Below are 21,948 nucleotides of genomic sequence, written 5' to 3'. Positions count from 1 at the left end.
GTCTGAAACTCATCCAGTGAGAAACGTTCCGCGGTGCAAAAATAAATAGGCATACGATTAAAATGCGTCAATTTTTTTAACGCATTAATGTTTGTGTAATTAATTAATCGTAATTAACGCGCTAAAGTCCCGGCCCTAGTATTTAGCCTACATTAACACGCACTGCTTCTTTGCTTCTACTTTCCATCTCCCTCTCCCTCTTTTTTTTTTTAAACCGCACCATCAGAAAATTTCTAACTGTTCATACGCAAAGGATTGTGGGTTATTTCTTCACTCCGAGGATCCATCGATGCATCCTCCAAAATTCTCCGAAATTCTCAGAACGAAGGACTCAGTACTTGCTAGAATTTGAAAGCATCCTTGACTTTGGAACAGTGCTTGACGAGATTTGATGACGTAACGTCCTTGAAAAAGTGGCTTGGAAGGACCAATCCTTGACTTTGAGAAATACCCAACACCAGAGGCCAGAGAAAAGTTGGTGAGGTGTTGGTGAGGAGTGGGAATAGAGATCGCTAAGACATGTGACCAAAGTCATCAAAACACAAAGAATTATGGGTAGGTTTGGCTCGCCTGATGCCAGCCCATGCAAACTAGTGGGCCTGGGTCTATGATCTGGCATGATAATAATGAAAACTAAGCGTGAAATAAATGTGTGAAAAACAGTTATAATCTCGCGCTTCCTTAATGCTGCTATCCAAGCCTTTTTGTCACCTCTGAAACATGACGTATACTATTATTTTTCCACGCTGGAAAACTATAAAAGATAAGCTTCATGTTACTCTATTGAATTTTATAACACAGCAGGTAAACGGCATTTCGACAACTGCACTTCGTTGTTCCCGCACGTCAGTAAAACAACTTAATTTTGGGCCACCTATTCCCAAAATGCGTTGCGTTTTACGTCACGTTCTCAATCTCTATAGTGAGGGGAGGCAGGAATGTGGGGATCAGGTCAAGAGGATGGGGTGAGGGCTTCACACGGGATTATGGAGGATACAGCTTCAGTGAACACAGTTAGTGAAGGGAGTGAATGGGTTGCAGGTGCAGGGGGTTGCAGTGGATTAGTTGATTATGGATGTTGTCAATGGATGATTATTAATTGTTCGGTGCCTGTTTGTTGCTGCTGTGCAGCTATATTATTAATAATAACAATAGCAATATTATTATTATTATTATTATTATTATTAATATATGGTTGTGATGATGATAATCATTATTATTATTATTATTATCATTATCATTATTATTATACATTAGTAGTAGTTGTAGTAGTAGTAGTAGTAGTAGCAGCAGCAGTAGAACCATATCTACAATTTCTAATGAGAAATTAACTGTAATCTTCTTGTGGTGTTGTTGAAGGGACTTCCGGACCCTGAGACAGTGTCATCTAGCATTCAACAGATGTGGGCTTTGACTGAAGTCATGCAGTCCAATCAAACAACTGCATCTGTTGGCCGTTTTGATGTAAGTCTTACAAGATCTAAAACCCATATGCAATATGTAGTAACCTTTCCCTTTACAGTCCCTTAGTTTATTTCATAAGTACATGGTAAATTATTGTATATTTGTGGATAATTATGTCAGGAAACACACCTGAGAGAAATTACACCTGAAATACTAGCAAATAGCCACTAGCAAACAGGAAACAGCTACTAGCATTACCATTTTTGGATAATTACTACAGGTAATATGTAGACAAATAGAGAAACTATATTGCAAATACCAAGAATTTAATGGTAATAATATTTTGAAACCACATATTACAAATAATTATTGTGTAATTTCTAGACAATTACTGTGCAATTACCATACGACAATAATGCAAATAACTTTTTAAACATTTCAAATGGATATATGGTATATATTAGGTATAATCATTATATATACACCAGTGATGCGCGGGCTGATCCAAATCGAGCGGGCGACCGCGGTCACCCGCGGTCACCCGCGGTTATGGGTCAAGAAAAAATATTTTTAATGATATGCGGGTCATGTTTGGTCGGGTCGGTAAAAAAAATATGCCCTTATTTTTTTGTCATTTATATCGTACATAATTGTCTTTAGAAGAGAAAGACATAGGTTGCAGCATTCCCACTGAAACGCGATTCTATCCCCCACATTTTGTCACGAACATGTAGAAATGCACTTGTTGTTTCTGCGTAGACAGACCCTCGGCTACACTTGACATGCAGTTGTGTTCTGTTCTCGGAGCATGCTTTCTCTGTCTATGATCTGCAGCTTTTTTCTCGAACTGGCCAGCAGAAAGTGGCAGAATCGTCTACTGAGCAGCGAAGTTGCCGATGCAATGCGTGCTTCTCAAGTCTGATAATTTGCAGCAAGATCGAATGGTATTATGGAAAGAAAAATAAACTAAAAGTTTCCCAAATCAGGAAATACTTCTTAATTTAATGTCATCAAGGCATATAGCCTACAATTGGTATGAGCATACAATGTGCGTCCTTGCGCAACTTATATAGGCCTAGTGGCTCGTTGGAAAGCCCCACGTCTGCTCTTCCCCACGTCGTGCAATAAAGGTTTCATCTCGCTGAAATTTATAATAGCGGAGCAATGGACTTTTGGTCCATTGATGAAGACGTTAATAAAGAGTTTCTTAATAATATTCTATGCCTGCATTTCATGCTTGGGAGAGCTTCAAGGCATTCATGTGAGGAACGGCTGAAACAGAATTTGTATAGGAAAATCCTAGGCTAATTATGTTCAATGTTGAGTCAAATAGCCACATTTTTGGATGAATGCTGACACGGAACAAAAAAAAGGTAGACTAAATGCATGTTTCCCAAATTCTGAGCAATTATAGGCTATATATAATTAGGCAATATATATTATTGTTTTACATGCATATGAGATACCAATTTTGCGTAGCTCAATGACGCTACGACTAAGTTAGACTACTTTTTACAATAAGCGGGTCGGGAAGCGGGTCGGGTCCTGTATTTCAATAATTATTTTTTGCGGTCCGAGTTGCGGTCGGGTTAGTTGTAGACGGCGGGGCGGGGCGGGTCGTTCAGACACGTACCCGCGCATCACTGATATACACACATTTTATAAATAATTGAATTACTAAATATGAGCATTAGTAGCATGAGTCTCATGATAATCAACCAATAATGGGTGTAATCACCATTATGTTATTATGTTATGTTTATTTGCATACCCGTTGACTGATTAAGTTTCCTTCACATAACCTAACTAGAAAAGCACTTAGAGAGCGCAGACCTCCGCCTGTATCGCTCTTCCTAACCTAAACTATTCAGATCGCCACCACGTGGCCATACCATGCCATTACACCACTAAGCGAAAAACATAAACGCCTCCAGAATCCCAACGGTGATACGGATCACTCCCAACATTTAATAGTTTCTTCTGTGGGTCATTTCTGACCTTCCCTGAAATTTTTATCATTTGAATTAATATAATAGCACAGCCCTTCTTACTCTGAAACAATAAACAAAATGAAACGTGAGCTTTTTCAGGAAGAACTCAGTTCTGTAATCTTAACAAACTGATGGCAGGGGACCACCAGGAAAATGAACCAGCACTTGTGTGGTCAGACATGGACTTTTATAAAAGAGTTCAAAAGGTCATTAACAGGGCTGCCAAGTCTCACACCACACACCATACTTGACATTTCTCACGCAAAATATTTCCCCATTCAGTGCTATATTTTTTTCATGATGATAATAACTTTGGTCATTGCCTTGTGTAGTTCGAGCTCTGATTGACTGACAGCAATAACCAATCCATCAGTCCTTTGTGCCTAAATCTCATCAACCACAGAAGGCATCACGCAATATAAACAAATCAGAAGCAACGTAAGGCGGGTCTTTCAAACACAACAGCGCCGACTCCGACAATTAGATTGAATACATTCTCCTTGCTAGTTTTTGTTCACTGTTGATTCGCTGTTTCTCCTTGATTCTCCAAGTTAACGTTAAGGCTGCTAAGTCTATCATTGTACTACTTGTTGCAGAGCTGTGTAACATTTATTTGCCTCTTTCTTGATAAGTTCACACTTGAAAAATCGACTCTAATCGGAGCTGCCAAATGTCACACGCTTGAGTGTGACAGTCAAACAATGTTTCACTCTCACGCTTCCCATTTTCTGAAACTTGGCAGCCCTGGTCATTAAAGTAGACTACATCACGTGCCTACTACTACACTATATGTAAGAGAGATGGGATGTGTCTTCACTGGATAGGAGTTAGTATAGGAATAGCCTCCCCTGAGCTAATAAGAAAATGTATGTTAATAATCACCCTGTTTGATCAGTATTGGGTAACATGCCTTGACTTGCATATTAACTTAAATAACATCCCATTCTTAATCCATAGGGTTTAATTTAATGTTGGTCCACCAACTATGACCGCTATAGCAGCTTCAATTCTTTTAGGAAGGCTTTCCACAAGGTGTAGGAGTTTGTTTATGGGAATTTTTTACCATTCTTCCAGAAGTGCATTTGGGAGTCAGCCTCCGCTCTAATTAATCCCTATGGTGTTCTATTGGGTTGTTGTCAGGACTTGTGTAGGCCAGTCAAGTACATCCACACCAAACTCTGTCTTGCTTTGTACTCTGGTGCACAGTCATGTTGGAGCAGGAAAGGGCCATCCCCGAGTGGGGCTTGGCCCCTTAGTTCCAATGAAAGGAGCTTTGAATGCGTCAGCAAATGTTGGACAATCCCATGCTCCCAACTTTGTGGAAACCATTTGGGGATAACCTCTTCCTGTTCCAACATGACTGTGCACCAGTGCACAAAGCAAGGTCCATAAAGACATGGATGATAGAGTTTCGTGTGGATGAACTTGACCTCCTAACCTCAACCTAATAGAACACCTTTGGGATGAATTAGAGCAGAGACTGAGAGCCAGTCTCCTCGTTCAACATCAGTGTGTGACCTCACAAATACGCTTCTGGAAGAATGGTCAAAAATTCACACACTCTTAAACCTTGTGTGAAAGCTTTCCCAGAAGAATTGAAGCTGTTATTACATATAAGTTAGATAGTTGAAAAGAGTGGACCAACATCATATTAAACCCTATAGATTAAGAATGGGATGTCGCTTAAATTCCTATGCGAGTCAAGGCAAGTGACCCAATACTTTTGGCAATATAGTGTTTCTGGAGGTTCTGGTTTCATCTGGAGTGAGATTATTATTTTGTTCATGCTCTTCCATTTCACTGCATGTGCCTCAGCCATGGTGCTACTTTTGTGGTCACCATAGATGATCAGTCTCGTGAACTTGTAACACCTCCTGTATCACCTCTTCCTCAAAGTCAAGGCTATCTCCACACTGTGAGAGCTATTGCACAGGGTTCTTTGCCATCTGGTTATACACTGAATTATTATCCTTGCCACAGAATCCAGTTAGGATTACATCTGGTCATACAGTGCAGCTGCACAATGCAGTCTGCCATCTTGTCAGCTATCAGATCACTGCAGGCTACCATATTCTACTTTCTCTTGATGTAGAGTATACGAGAAAGTTGCTTTGAGATTAACACTGGTTCGACATAGGCATCATTACCAGCAGAATCAATGACAACAGGTCCACGATAGCCTGATTCTCGCAGCATTGTGTAACTGGAGAAGATGATAGTGTCTGCCTCAGACTGGTAAAAGCAGAAGTTCTGCATTGGTTGCTGGGTTGACAAGTTAGTACAGTGGGGGCCACCAGAGTAAACAATCTCTCCATCAACAGTTTGTGCAATGTCAGTCAGGTAGCCGCATATAATTTTTGTAGATGCCCCATGTTACTAACGCTACAAAACAATGTGTTAAAGGGATAGTTCGGGTTTTAAGACACGAAGTTATATGGGTTCCCTGTCAGCAACGTTGTGCATCAGCACTGACTAACCCCCCGACAGCGTCCTGTGAGCCGAGATCCAGCCGGTTTTTGATCGTTTTTGATGCCGGACTATTTTCTTCAGCAAGTTTCTGGGTCACGAAAGTAAAGTGTTTTTCTTCTCAAAACCATATGCGTTCAACAGAGTGATATATTTGCACCACAAAAACGTTGTCCAGCTGTCAGTAGCGCGCAGTGATAGGAATCGCGAAAAATAAGTAAGTGATAACGAGGTTTGAATTTTTCCTGGACAACGTTTTTGTGGTGCAAATATATCACTCTTTTGAACGCATATGGTTTTGAGAAGAAAAACACTTTACTTTCGTGACCCCAGAAACTTGCCGGACTACTTTCTTCAGCATCAAAAACCGGCTGGATCTCGGCTCACAGGACGCTGTTGCGGGGTAAGTCAGTGCTGATGCACAACGTTGCTGACGGGGAACCCATATAACTTCGTGTCTTAAACCCGAACTATCCCTTTAAATGCTTTAGCCTTGACCTTGAGGAGGAAGTGTTGCAGGAACTATCCAAGTTCACAAGACATGTCATTTGTGGTCACAAGAGTCGCACCATGGCTGAGGCACGTGCAGTGAAGTGGAAGAGCATGAAAAATAAATCATTTATCCGTCTCTCCCCACATGAAGATAGCTTGTGCCAACACTGCCTCCATGACAACTACTTCTATTACTTTAAAGGGATAGTTCGGGTTTTAAGACACGAAGTTATATGGGTTCCCTGTCAGCAACGTTGTGCATCAGCACTGACTTACCCCGCAACAGCGTCCTGTGAGCCGAGATCCAGCCGGTTTTTGATGCTGAAGAAAGTAGTCTGGCAAGTTTCTGGGGTCACGAAAGTAAAGTGTTTTTCTTCTCAAAACCATATGCGTTCAAAAGAGTGATATATTTGCACCACAAAAACGTTGTCCAGGAAAAATTCAAACCTCGTTATCACTTACTTATTTTTCGCGATTCCTATCACTGCGCGCTACTGACAGCTGGACAACGTTTTTGTGGTGCAAATATATCACTCTGTTGAACGCATATGGTTTTGAGAAGAAAAACACTTTACTTTCGTGACCCCAGAAACTTGCCGGACTACTTTCTTCAGCATCAAAAACGATCAAAAACCGGCTGGATCTCGGCTCACAGGACGCTGTCGGGGGGTAAGTCAGTGCTGATGCACAACGTTGCTGACAGGGAACCCATATAACTTTGTGTCTTAAAACCCGAACTATCCCTTTAAACTTTACATTTTTGCCCTCTCTGATGGTGGCCGTCTTGGGTTTTGGGATCAGAACAATGTGTTAATGTCAAAATGATGTCAAAATCACAATCCTTATGGTCAATTTACCATTTACAATGTCTTCATGCATCATTTTAGGTGCTCTGGTTTTTATATCTCTTATATATGTGTCAAGTTTGGCTAACAGGGTTATTCATCAGGCTTTATGGAAAGGTATAATTGTGTATCATCTGCATAAGTATGGAAATGAATGCCATGTTTCCTAATTTAAGAACCAAGGGGAAGCATATGCAGGAAAAATAAGAGGGGCCCCAGTACTGAGCCTTGAGGCACTCCATATTTTTTCATAATCTTGGTAGATGGTTCGTTATGGACCAGTACAAATTGTTGACAGTTGGTAAGGTATTATCTTAATCAAGTGAGTGCTGAGTCTTTGATGCCTATGGTATGTTCAAGCCTATCAAGTAGTTTGTCATGATCTATGGTGTCAAAGGCAGTGCTTCTTCTAAATGTCACATTTTTGCCTTCCCGGATGGTGGCCATCTTGGATTTTTGGGTCAGAACAATGTGCTAATGTCAAAATGATGTCAAGATCACAATCCTTATGGTTAATTTACCACAAAAAGTGTCTTCATGCATCATTCTAGGTGCTCTGGTTAAAAATTTAATTTGTGTATTAAAAATTATGTTTTCGCTCTACCAGATGGCGGCCATCTTGGATTTCAGGGCCAAGATGATGTCTAAATCTCAAAATGAGATGTATAGGGTGTATAGAAGTCAAATCAGTCGACAAAACATATTTGCCAGAGAATGGTCACGGAATTGCTATACTATATGTTATTTTTTGTGATTTTTCTGCATATATTGTCAGCCATTTTGAAAATTTTACAGCCCTGATACCATATAGTTATTGTGAAATTACCTTATTTATTTCGTCATAAAAACAGATAACAGGTCACATTTTACCATCAAACTAACTACTACAAAAACTTTGACCGCTGTGTAATTGTGCCATAATACTTAGAAGTTACCATGTAATTTAGTCCTTCATATCACCATCATGTTGGTGTAATTACAGAAATATTATGTCACAATAAGTAAATCCTAAATATTTATTGCTTCGGTAAGTACATATTTACAGCAGTTATTAACATTTAATTTTACCCAAGTTATTTGCATTGTTGTTGTATGGTAATTGCACAGTAACTGTCTAGAAATTACACATTATTATTTGTAATATGTGGTTTAAAAATATCATTACCATGAAATTGCATATATATTACCATAAAATTACCCACTTATTACTGATCTGTAATGTAAAGTGTTACCACAAAGTCTATACAATTAAGTCATGTCTTTTCCATGGTACAGTATAACCAGGTTCTTACTATATAACTGGTTATATAGACAACTTACTCTGTAAGTAAGCAGAGACTGTTCTATGGTTTCTCTGTAGCAGCTCTGCAGCTTCTCTGTTCTATGGTTTTACCATATTATTTGCAAAATAATTTACCCTCTCCCATGCAATGAACACAAACATATGCCAATTACTGTATGTTCTGCAACGACATTTACCATTTATGTTGTGCAGTAAAGTTGTTGTATGATTTCAACACAAATCTTTGTACGTGGGCCCTCAGGTCCTCTGATTGATGAGCATATTTCATGCTAATGGAGTATGAAGTTGAAATGTAGCAGGACAGATTACAAAACAGGTGCTGTTAGTAAAAACCCTTTGACCTGAATGTGAAATGTGTGACTTTTGAGGAATTTTTACATCTTTTGATAAAGTCCAATATGGGACCACCATCAATATGCTTTTCTATTGGCAATGGATACATTTAATTGCGTTTTATGAACAATAAGGAGAAGGATATAGATGGAAGAAATACCATACAGGTTTCTAGCATCACAAGTGGAATAGATCTTTTATACAAGCCATTCTTTTCCCCAGTGTTTCTCAACTGGTTTGTCACAGAACCATTCTGAATTGGTTATGGTGTGTCTGTTCCCCCAGAATTGAAAGTACTTGTAGAAATACATAAACCATGGCTCTTAATTTGAAATGGAATTCCATACCTTCTCATGCTTAATTTCCTATTTGTTGAGAGATAGATAGATAGATAGGTAGATAGGTAGATTGATAGATAGAACAAATGAACATATGAATGAACGGAAGAGCACATATTGTGCATTTACTTGTGTTATACACAGTCATGTGAGTCACCAGTTAAAAGACATACAGTTTCCTGTATGGTACCAGTCATTAGAAATACATTGTCCTGTATGGTACCAGTCATTAGACATTTGTTTTCTCATATGTTTACAGGTGGATGGCTGCTATGACATTAACCTGCTATCCTACACATAACACATTAAGATGGGCACATATGTGGACATTCTTGCCGAAAAGGTATGACCAGTCATTCCTGGACATAATGTACAGTTCGTAATGGATTGAATTTCAGTTTATTTGATCAAATGTGATGAAACCTTTCCATGAAAAGAAAGTGCATGCTGCTGTTAGGCACAGGCCTCCTTGATGAAATCACAAGTCAACGTATACAGCTTCTAATGATGCCTTATTACAACATCTGTCTGTAAAACAATGTCATGTACTGTACATCAACACTCATTTAAAGAAAATAAACTAAGTTGGACTTATGCATTTCTTCTTTAAGCATCATTATCCAGTGCCAGTGAAAATTGCTTCAATGTCATCTTAAATATCTCTGTAAATACAGTATATCTGTATACTCTGTGTGTTTGAATACGAGAAACATATTTATTGCAGTTTCATATTTAATGGCCAAACATTGTGACGAGACATTTCTTGATTCATAAATATGGGTTACAAGTGTTCTCTCTGTGTTATGAAGTCATGTTGAGGCAAACCCTGTTCATTTATGTATCAGTGATGTGACCAGATACCTTGTTAATGTTGTCAATGAAAATATGAAAAAGAACTGTTATACCGTTTACATCTATAAAGCATGGAAGGCTTGTCAATGTATGTTTGTCTGTCTGTCTTCTCTCCAGTTGTTTGTTTAACTGACGCCACTAAGGTCAGGTCATTCTCTGCCAGGCCATCATGCACATACAAAAGCACAACTGCAGTAACAACATATGTAACAATGTGCTATGTGGAAAACATTTTAGCACAAAATACAAAATGGCTATCTACAGTGAACTGTCCCACATTGAATTAAAATGTTCACTCTGGAACATGTGTGGTCAGGAAGTCTATTCAGGAAATGAGGTCATATTATATCCACTTCATTCTGCTGGATACATACTGTATTTGTTATCACAAGTAGCCCAGATTGTTTCAGTATTATGTTGTTTGATAATATGTTTTAGAGTCCTATAGGACTACTGTACTCAATGAAAAATGTCTTTTAAAAAGTTTTGGGGCTAAAGCTGAAGAAATGTCCAATATTTTGTAAATACTGTTCAGATATTTTGTTTGCCTGACTGTGTATTCTAAGCTAATTAGCACAATAGCATAGGCCCCTGCAGACAAGACACTACAGGAGAACAAGTAATATAATATATAATATGAAACTTCTCCAGTTGACTTACTTTAAGACATTTTTTTTTTTTTTAGTTTTCTGAAATTTTCTGAAATGTTTGAATAGATAAATGAGGCATTATCTAATTGAACATCTGCTTATTTGCATACCTGTATTCTATTTCAGTGCAGAGATTTGAACACTGGATAAAGTCAGGTTAAAATGTCAATGTCCTTGTTTCTTTCTTTTATATATATATATACATATTTTTTTTTTGGCAGACAGAAGAACATACAGAGCATAGACATCAAGTAAAAAATACAAATCTACAGTCAGCTCACTGTCTTTTTTTCTCTTTTTTTTTAATAAGGCATAGAAACAAGAACACACACACAAAATAAAGACAAACAAACAAACAAACAAACAAAAGAAAAGAACAAAGTGCCTACACACTTAAATTAACATAACATAGAGCTCTGAGTAAACCAGTCAGTTACATACAATATACTCAGTTACTTATCTAAATAGACATACTGTATCCTCTAGTCTAGATAATTCAAAAAGGGACCCCAGACCTGATTGAAGAGATCCTCTCTCCTCTTGACACTGAAAGTTACACGCTCCTATAAAGCCATTTTAGTCATTAGTTCAATCCATTCCTTAAAACAACAAAAATAAGATGACTTCCAATGCCTCATCCTGTTATGGTTGCCAGTCGTACCCATAACCGCTGTCTCCCAGTTAGATTAATGTTATCTGGTAACAGACCTAAAATACATAAAGCTGGAGACTTAGAGAAATTAAGTTGAAATAGACCATTCAAAAGAGTATTAATCCCATCCCACAGGTGATCATTTTTTCCACAGTCATATAGCATATGGACTAAAGTCCCAGATTAGATTGGTATTAATGAATTGGTGAGATCTCCACCAAGTTTCTTGTAAAAAGCCAAAACAGGATCTTTAAAGGGTACCGGTCTTCCCATCTGAGTGAGAAAGGCCTCTAAAGATGTAGGAGCCACAAGTTCCTCTTCTGTTTTAACCCATGACGGCCTCTGCTCAGGGGAATTATTTATCTTATGTAGCTGGGAGAGAGAAAATGCAAAATGATACCAGTCCACCTTAGACAATGCTAAACCACCACGGTCTTTGGCGGCATATACTTTGGATTGATTAAAAGTTGGCTTATTGCCGGCCCACACATATCCCTCTACAACTGTATTATAAAGCTTAATCAAGTTATGTGGAAATGTTAGGGGCAGCATATACAAAATATACTGGGTCTTAACCTGTGAATTTGGACCAATTTATCAAGAACTGCAATTAACTTTTATAGAAGAATTGTAAACATGGAAAGTGAACATTAATAGTTCAACCATGAAGTATTTTACAGTTTTAATATGAAGTTTCACAGTCAATATGTATACATTTTCAAAGTAGAACTGTGAATGCTAAACCGTGAAACGTTCACAAGTTGACATCAACTTTCACAGTTAATTTCATAGTAATTTCGACCAATTTACCACGAGCTGCTATGAATTTCCATAGTAGAACTGTAACATGGATGATTGTTTTACAGTGAACTTTCAACTATGAAGTATATTACTTTGTAATATGAAATTTCACAGTTCATTTTTATACATTTTCAAAGTAGAATTGTGAACGCTAAACTGTGAAACATTCACAAGTTGATATTTTTTACCATCAAATTTGACAGTTAATTACAGTGATTTCGACCAATTTACCACAAACAGCTATGAATTTTCATTGTAGAATTGTAAACATGGATGATTGTTTTAAAGTGAACTTTCAACCATGAAGTACTGTGTAATATGAAATTTCACTGTTCATCTTTTATACATTTTCATAGTAGAACTGTGAATGCTAAACTATGAAACATTCACAAGTTGATATTTTTTACCATGAACTTTGACAGTGAATTTCATAGTAATTTGAACCAATTTACCATGAACGGCTATGAATTTTCATAGTAGAACTGTAAACATGGATGATTATTTTACAGTTAATTTTAAAGTTCAACCATGAAGTATATTACTGTGTAATATGAAATTTCACAATTCATTTTTATACATTTTTATAGTAGAATGGTGAATGCTAAACTATGAAACATTCACAAGTTGATATTTTTTACTATGAACTTTGACAGTGAATTTCATAGTAATTTGGACCAATTTACCACGAACAGCTATGAATTTTCATAGTAGAACTGTAAACATGGATAATTATTTTACAGTTAGCTTTAAAGTTCAACCATGATATTTTTTACCATGAACTTTGACAGTTAATTTCATAGTAATTTGGACCAATTTACCACGAACGGCTATGAATTTTCATAGTAGAACTGTAAACATGGATGATTATTTTACAGTTAGCTTTGAAGTTCAACCATGATATTTTTTACCATGAACTTTGACAGTTAATTTCATAGTAATTTGGACCAATTTACCACGAACGGCTATGAATTTTCATAGTACAACGGTAAACATGGATGATTACTTTACAGTTAACTTTAAAGTTCCACCATGAAGTATTTTAAAGTTTTATTATGAAATTTCACAGTTCATTTTTACCTGGGTTAATGCACGCACTTTTTTGGAATTAAAGCAATAATGAAAAGTCTAGTTTTTGAAGACGTGAAATAATATTTTTTTAAAAGATACTTAGATTTGGTGAATATTTTTGCGTTAGATTTTTTGGCCAATCAAACAGAAAAGAACGAAGAAACGTGTTTGCAAACTGATGTAGAGGAAAACCCTCCTGATATGGGAGACGCTCAAGATATTGAGAGCAATTTGCGTAATGCACGAAAGATAAAGCTTGGATTGCTTACACGAAAAATTAACTTTATAAAAGACATGATGCTGAAAGAAGAAACACATGTTAATGAAGTAATGGAACAAATGGATAAGTACGAAGAGTTGATGTATGATTTTTAAGATAGACATAAGGAGTATCAGAACGTATTAAGTCAGAAGGATCGCGAATTGGATAGTGAAGCGTGGTATAAACCTAAGAGAAAAACTGACAGTATATTCGTTGAGGACGTGGAATAATGGCTAGTTGCACATGGAAAGAAAGGAGAAGAAGTTGAAATAGGCCCAGATGACAGTGTTTCTGCAACTCTCGGCAAGAAGGCAGAAGATGCAAGTTCAAAGATCTCCGTAGCCTCCTCCGCGTTAGGACGTGCGGCAGCAGAAAAGGCTGCGCTAGAAATTCAATTGACGGGTCTTAAAGAAAAACATGGCATAGAGAATGAGGAGGCCGAATTGACTAAAAGACAGGACATTTTGAGGAAGCAAAAGGAAATGTTAGCCCTCAGAACTGAATTGGATGCTGCTATTGCAAACTCAATATATTAAGTAACAGTGAAAGCAATGTTTCAGTGGGAGATGGAATGAATGAGCATTTAGATAAATCACTCAAATTACAAAAGACAAAGGAACTCATAGGAAAGGAGAGTGAACCAATGACAGAAAATGTTCATACAAAAATTCAAGATGCAAGTGTCAGACTTAAATCTCATGCCCTCCCACCTCAACCAATACAACTTCATGCCCAAAAGGAACCCTACTTTCTTCCATCAGTGCGGCAGTCGCTCTGGCCAGATCAATCTCTGTACATGTACCCTGCCCAACCAACGCAGCTGCACCCATCTCATTCACAGACGTATGAGCCCCCACAAGCCCGTGTGGCCTCTCACCAAACACGGCCCTCTCAAACCACTCAGCAAACTCATCATGGCCCAGCACGGCCTCGCTCAAGACAACAGCCAGCAGGTGACACACCCGTTGTTCCTCTTGAACCTCCCATTGGGATTCCACAGGATACTGCTCAGCTCTACAACCCACTGAGCAAAAACTGGTCCAAAATTTGTCCAGAAGACGTGGTCGCCGAACTACAGAAGACGTCTTCAGACTAGCCAGAATGAAAGTTTTTAAGACATATTTCCTGGACTTTGAATAGATGTGTTGTTCTGGGTGTGATATAGGCGTCGCTTGAAGACGTCTGAAAGACTTAATTAGACATCCAGAAGACGTCCTCAGAGTAGCCAGAATGGCAGAACGTCTATTTGTAACTAATTTTGGCGGTCTATAGACGTCCAGAATGGGGTCAGGCTGGACTATTGTCCCAATGTCATTTATTAACTGATTTTGGCTGTCAAATAGACGTCCAGATCACAGCCTGGACAGACCACTGTTTTTTGGACGTCCATAGACGTTGCTTGCTTAGTGGGAACATTCTACAGAGGCAAAATTACATCACAGTTTCATTGATAAAGCAACAGGACAAATCATTTATGCCACGAAAGGAGATGAAGGTATTTAATAATGATCCAATTGAGTACAGATCTTTTATCACTTCATTTGAGCATATTATTGAGAGCAAAATTGAGCATGCAAAGGATAAACTGTTCTATCTAGAGCAATATACGTCCGGTCAGTCTAGAGAGCTGGTTAAAACTAGTCTCTTCTTAGATCCAGATAGAGGCTTTGCAAAGGCCAAAGAGTTGCTCCAAGAGCACTTTGGAAATGAATATCCAGTGATATCCAGTGCATATATTAACAAGGCATTGTCATGGAACCCCATTAGAGCTGAAGATTCCCAAACTCTGAGGTCATATGCTCTGTATCTCAGAGGTTGTTTGAATGCCATAAATGAGATTGCCTATATGGATTAATTAAATCTGTCCTTGCCTTACAGATTAAGAGAGAGATGGCGAGATGAAGTGTGCCAATTTCAAGAAACAACCAAGCGCAGAGTCACATTCAGAACCTTAGTTGAATTCATTGAAAGGCAAGTCAAAATCTTGACGGATCCTGTCTTTGGTGATATACCTTCACCAAGGGCACGCATTGTAAAGCCCACACAATCAAGTCCTGTGAAACCCAAATTCACTGACAAAAGCTTCACAACCAATGCTACAGCTGTTGATCAGGTCAGTCCTACTCTCAAACAGAGGAACAGTGATTTGACAGTCCAACATAAGCAATTCTGTCTGTTTTGCTCAGGAGAACATCTACTGGCAAGCTGTTCGTTGTTCAAAAGGAAACGTCACACTGACAATCTCATTTTTTAAAGAAAGAGGAATTTGCTTTGCATGTCTTGTTACAGGCCATATGAGCAAGGAGTGCACCCAGCATCACTCATGCACTATTTGCAAGAGACCACATCCTACAGTACTGCACATAGGAAAACTGGAGCAGAACAAAGGAGCAGAAACAGCTAGAGGAGTGGCCAATGAAGAACCAAGAAAGGTGAACACAGGACAGGTCTCTCTTAAAGAGTGCAGTCATACTGGGACCGGTGAAGAACAGTGTCACCAACTAAATGTACAAGGGAAAAGAACCAACATCTTGTTGCGCACAATGGGCCAGGAGAGAACTGTGTCAACCAATGTCATCACTGGACTTGAAGTAAGTGGACTTCACACCAATGTGTTCATAACTCTGCCAGAGACATACACACAAGCAGAGATTCCTGTATCAAAGAGTAACATACCCAATCAGAGAACTCTTGTCAAAGTGGCCTTATCTTAGAGATGTCCAAATTTCCACCATTGATGCAGACATTGATTTGCTGATTGGCACAAATGCACCCAAAGCCATAGAGCCTTGGCAAATTGTGAACAGCGAAGGAGACGGCCCATATGCTATGAGAACATTGCTTGGATCGGTAGTGAATGGCCCGTTAGGAATAGGTTCTAGCAATGTCATGCCCTCTCATACAGTCAACAGGATATCAGTGCATAACCTGCATGAGATGCTGATTGCCCAGTATAACACTGATTTCAGTGAAAGGTTGTCTGAGGAAGTGAAGGAAATGTCCATTGAGGACAGGCGTTTTCTGAAAATAGCAGATGAATCGGCCACAATTGTGAATGGACATTACAGTCTTAAGTTACCCTTCAGAAAAGATAATGGTGTGCTTCCCAATAACCATTGCATTGCAGAGCAATGTCTACAGAGCATGAAAAAGAAATTCAATAGGAACCCATCATTCAAAGGAGAATATGTCACATTCGTGACTGGCATGATCAGTAATGGATATGCAGAAAATGTCCTTTTTTGGTGTTCTGCGCAGGATACTCGTATCCTCATGTATCAGGCCTTCCACCTCCTTCCTCTCTCCTCAGTCTTGAAATTAGATGAATGAGATGACGCAGGGCTTTGATTGATTTCCGGGACATGAGCTGGCGGACTGAGGATAGAGGGTTGAGAAGAGCCCATACACATTGTAACATTTGAAGTATCTGAACTTTACCTTCAGCAATAAGCCTCCTTGTGTTGTGAGTTATGAGCTTCTGACACCATGTATTGTTCCTCTAACTATATATTTAAGGACACAACGATCAGGATGCAAGTAGCCTACATAACTTTTATTATTACTTCTTCCTTGGTTGTCATACATTTGAACTTAAACTATTCAGATAGCCAAACCATGCCATTACACCGCCAAGCGAAAAACATAACCGCCTCCTGAATCCAGACGGTAATACGATACGATAATACAATATCTCAAAATTGTATCGTTTATTCCTTTGGTCATTTCAGACCAAGGTTGTTAACAGTTTCATTAAGAGACTCGAATACCACCTTTCACAGCAGTCATGTCATGAGCTAGCTGCTCAAGAATAGATCTTATGGTAGTCAACTCAGTGGCAACGTTGTCTTGTTTAGTTGGACTCATGGATGCAACAGGTGATTCCGCCATTGTAGACAATGAGTTAGCCTTGGAGTTGTGAGCAACTTTTCCTCGCGAGGTAGCAGGCTGGTTACGCATGAAATATTGACTTTTCTGACTCATCCCAATGTACTAGCACGGACTAGACCAAAATAAAGGGGGGTCGGTTAGTGTGAACGTTGAATGTCAAACCGCTAGGCTAAATTCGGTTTGCTGCAGACGTGCATGGGTAAATGTAACTTGCTAGAAGATATTTAGCTTGTTGAAAATGTGTTGAAAAGATCCACTTTAACCCTCTCTGTATGTAGCTCTCAGTGCCCCCTGTAATTCAAACTATAAGGAGTAGGCTAGCCTACCCGCCAATTCGCACTCTGCATTAGCTGTGTGCATTTTAGAAGTTGCCAAGCAGGAGTTCGGTAAATTATGAAATCCGGGTATCAAAAACGCTAGCAGAAATACCAGAGTCACTCGGTTTTTCCAAAGAAAGGTATTATTCACTGACACTCGATGTCATGATATACAACACACCAGCTAGTTAGCTGATAATGACTAGCAGATTTCGTATATCATATTTGATCACATACAGTAAAAGGAAACCATTGGAGGTAACACTTAACATTACAGATCAGTAATAAGTGGGTAATGTTATGGTAATATGTATACAATTTAATGGTAATTATATTTTTAAACCACATATTACAAATAATTGATGTGTAATTTCTAGGCAATTACTGTGCAGTTACCATACAACAACAATGCAAATAACTCAGGGTAAAATAAAATGGGTAATAACTGCTGTAAATGTGTACTTACTGAAGCAATAAATATTTAGGATGTACTTATTGTGACATAATATGTGACCTGTTATCTGTTGTTATGATGAAATAAATTAGGTAATTTCACAATAACTATATGGTATCAGGGTTGTAAAATACTGTTTTGTCCTTTCGAAAGGTTTTCTGTACGGTGGGGAGTTGTTGAAATCCTTTCGAAAAGACAAAACAGTATTTTACAGCCCTGATACCATATAGTTATTGTGAAATTACCTTATTTATTCATCATAATAACAGATAACAGGTCACATTTTACCATCAAACTAACTACCACAAAAACTTTGACCACTGTGTAAATTGTGCCATAACACTTTAGAAGTTACTATGTAATTTAGTCCTTCATAGCACCATAATGTTGGTATAATTACAGAAATATTATGTCACAATAAGTAAATCCTAAATATGTATTGCTTCGGTAAGTACATATTTACAGCAGTTATTACCATTTTATTTTACCCAAGTTATTTGCATTGTTTTTGTATGGTAATTGCACAGTAATTGTCTAGAAATTACACATTAATTATTTGCAATATATGGTTTAAAAATATTATTTCCATGAAATTGCATATATATTACCATAACATTATCCACTTATTACTGATCTGTAATAGCCTGGGTGTTCCCATACTGCCTTGTGCGGTGATTTCAATCCCGCTGCTAAGCCAGTCTGGAAACTAACGCCCAAATGTTCGCCTGATGTTGGCAAACCAATCACAGAACATCCGAGAAGTTTCCGTTGCCTTCTTGCGTCTACATTCGACGCCAAAGGATTTACACTGATGTCAATGGCAGCCCTTAGCGTTGCATACGAACGAGTTGGGTGAGCTATGCGCATTTGATAGACATCCGTGGCGCCCAATGAACGGATCTGGGCATTTTTTCAAATACGAGAAAATGAACGTCTGGTTGCCAGACCACATCTCATTTGAGAAGTGGTAGGCGTTAGCCAGGCTAGATCTGTAATGTAATGTGTTATCCAATTGGAATACATTACTGAAATCCTGATGTTTGCTGGAGGGCTCTGAAGTAGCCACAATGTGCATACAGAATGTTATAAATCTATATTGATTTCTATTATATATAATTTATTTTTTTCTTTTTTCTTTTTTAAATATATATATATATATTTAATTGGGCCCAAGAATTCTGGCGCCCCCCTGCGCAAAACAAGCAAGGCAACCCAATAGCAGCTCAAACAAATCCCATCATGTACCTGTAATTTTTTACTCTGTTGTTCTGTTACATCTCATTGTTTGAGAATACAAAGAAGGGGAATTGAGACCATTCCTCTTTGCAGAAGTTCTCCAGATTATAGTTCTTCTTGCCAAGAAACATACTTTCCATTCATCTGACCACTGACACAATGCCATGGTGTCCCAGTGGCATTTACCAACATTTTCAATTGAATTACAGGAAATGCCTTATTAGTATGGAGCTACCATCGTGATGATGCATCTGATGTTTTATGAAGACAATGACTACATCATTTACAAATTGAAAAACAACATGTTTGTCTGTATACATCTCAGTGAAAATTTGAAAATGTCTCATATATGTGTACTGCATAATGACTGTATTATAGTGTGAGAATTTCATTTTTTTTTTATCTAAAGTGTGGAGAAAAGAGCCAGCAGATGGCAGCATTTTCCCACATTAGCAGAGAGCTGGAGTGAAATTGCTTCATATCCTTAAAGAAAAATTCCTTTGGAGAGACCACTTGCAAATCAACTTTTTAAATAAAGTAAACTTTTATTACAGGCAACCTTGTGGTGTATTTAACATTTCCATGGAGAAACCTTGCAGATAAATTTGTACTGAAAGTATAGATTCCACAGGAATTTGGAAATGGACTCAGTCTCCCTCCTTTTTTGCCCAGAGGACACAATCAAGTTCAGAACTGCTCAGTTCAAACCCCAACATCTATGACTGTGTGGGGGTGTATTATTGCCAATAGCATGGGCACTTTGCACATTTGGCATGGCACAATCAATTAAGAATGATGTACACAGATTTTGGAGCATCATCTGAGCAACACTGTCATCCAGATTACCTCTTTTTCAGGGAAAGCAATCCCAATGACTTCTACAGATATGGCTCCATAGAAGCAGAGTCCATGTGCTCAAATGGTCTGTCTGCAGTCCATATCTGTCAAGTTGGATGCATCATGGAATAAAAATCATGATTAGGAAGACCCCAGACTGTTGAGCACACAATGTTGTGATGAGGAGGGGTGATGCAAGCATTCCCTCTGTCCCAACTCTATTTGAGGTGTGTTGCTGGCATCAAATTCAAAATGAGGATATATGTTCCATGATATAGTCAAATTTGTCGTTTTCAACATTTGGCATGTTGTCTATATCCTTTACAAACTTGTAGTTTGTACTGTATCACATTCAGTTTTTATTTGTATTGCACACATCATCCCAACTTTCCAATTTCGGGTTCAGATCCTGACTTTGGGACAAAGGAATGTTTGAACCGGTTGTGTTTACATAAGGAGACCCTGTATCTTCTGTTGGAGAGTCTACACAAGTAGATTGTGGAAGTTTGTCCCGTTTAATGTATAACTTCTAGCCTAGAAATCTAGATGCACCCTAGCGACTCTACTTTGGCTTCCGAGGTGGAAAATTAAACTTCTATCAGGCCAATCACATTGTTTAGAGAGTCTATGGGCGGGCTTATTAACATAATGTCAATGTCAATGTCAATGTCAATGTCAATTTATTTATATAGCACATTTAAAAAACAACCACAGTTGACCAAAGTGCTGTGACGACTGACCCGTGACCATAAGTCCTGCTGCTTCAAAACAAGAAGATGATTCGTTGTCGCGCTTTTATCTTGTTTGGAGAGGCATTTTGAAAGACAACTGTTTATCCCACCCCTCCGATTGAGCTCTGCCTATGGTCTTGATGTGGGTCTGGCTCGTCAGGCTATATACTGTAATTGCCAGAATATATATTTTATATAATATAATGCAATCTCAATATTGTTCTTTGTTGTAGATGTAAAATATTTTTTTGTAATTTGTTACACTAAGTTACAGCAATACAACTAGTAGTAATCTAGACATAAAAATGTGTCAACCATACAATTTTTAATTCATATAACAAAAAAGCAGCATGTCCTCTTTCCGTAAGACCCACTCATTCTAAACCTCGTCATTCATGGCTGACAAAGATTATGCTGAGATGAAATGCCATAAATCCAGAGATGGAAACGATCTTAGCAACTACCTGTCCTGTCCACTCTTCTACAATCTATTGCACCTGCTGTTCTACCTGTAGTCATGCATGTGTTTAACGCGACTCAGTTCTGGAATAGTTCCTTCTTTTAAAAGGGCAGGGGTTACACCTTTGCTAAAGAAAACTATACTTAATCCTGCTGATGTGAAGAACTAAAACCTGTCTCCCTTCTTCCTTTCTTGTCAAATGTTTTGGAGAAAGTTGTTTTCAAGCAAGTATGTGACTCCCTTTATCAGAATAACCTACTAGATCCTATGCAGTCTGGTTAAGAGTGGTAATTTTACTGAAACTGCTTTAATGTCTTTGACTGAAGCATTGCATTGAGAGTAGGGTTGTGTACCGTTTGAATTTGAACGATTCCGATTTCGATTCCTTGTTTCGATTCCGGTTCCTAACGATTCTCAATTCCGATTCTTGTAAGAGGCAGGGTCAAAAAAGTTTGGATATTTCAAATGAGCTAGCTAACCAACGGTCTGATCTTCTCTATCAATTTCAATTCTATGAACTTTTTACTTTTTATGAACTTTACTATAAATTTCTCACAGGGCTGTTCTC

The 21,948-nt window shown here is 38.3% G+C and overlaps 1 protein-coding gene across 2 annotated transcripts in view; it reads left to right on the top strand.

The window, feature by feature from the left end:
- nicn1 (nicolin 1) overlaps nt 1-21,948 on the top strand; it is a 124,931-nt gene that overhangs the window by 86,119 nt on the left and 16,864 nt on the right. The window contains exons 7-8 of one of the 2 annotated variants that reach the window (XM_062544838.1): nt 1,360-1,464; nt 9,432-9,494. In XM_062544838.1, coding sequence (XP_062400822.1) covers nt 1,360-1,464; nt 9,432-9,473 — 147 coding nt within the window. In that variant the 3' untranslated portion in view covers nt 9,474-9,494. Of the gene's footprint in view, nt 1-1,359; nt 1,465-9,431; nt 10,888-21,948 lie in introns of those variants that run through there. The other variant, XM_062544840.1, reaches the window with a different exon arrangement.

The sequence above is a fragment of the Sardina pilchardus genome, chromosome 9, assembly GCF_963854185.1.
Source record: "Sardina pilchardus chromosome 9, fSarPil1.1, whole genome shotgun sequence".
In the NCBI taxonomy this organism is placed as follows: Eukaryota; Metazoa; Chordata; class Actinopteri; order Clupeiformes; family Clupeidae; genus Sardina; species Sardina pilchardus.
Note: the sequence above shows the minus strand (reverse complement) of the source record. Positions and strands in the feature narration are given on the sequence as shown.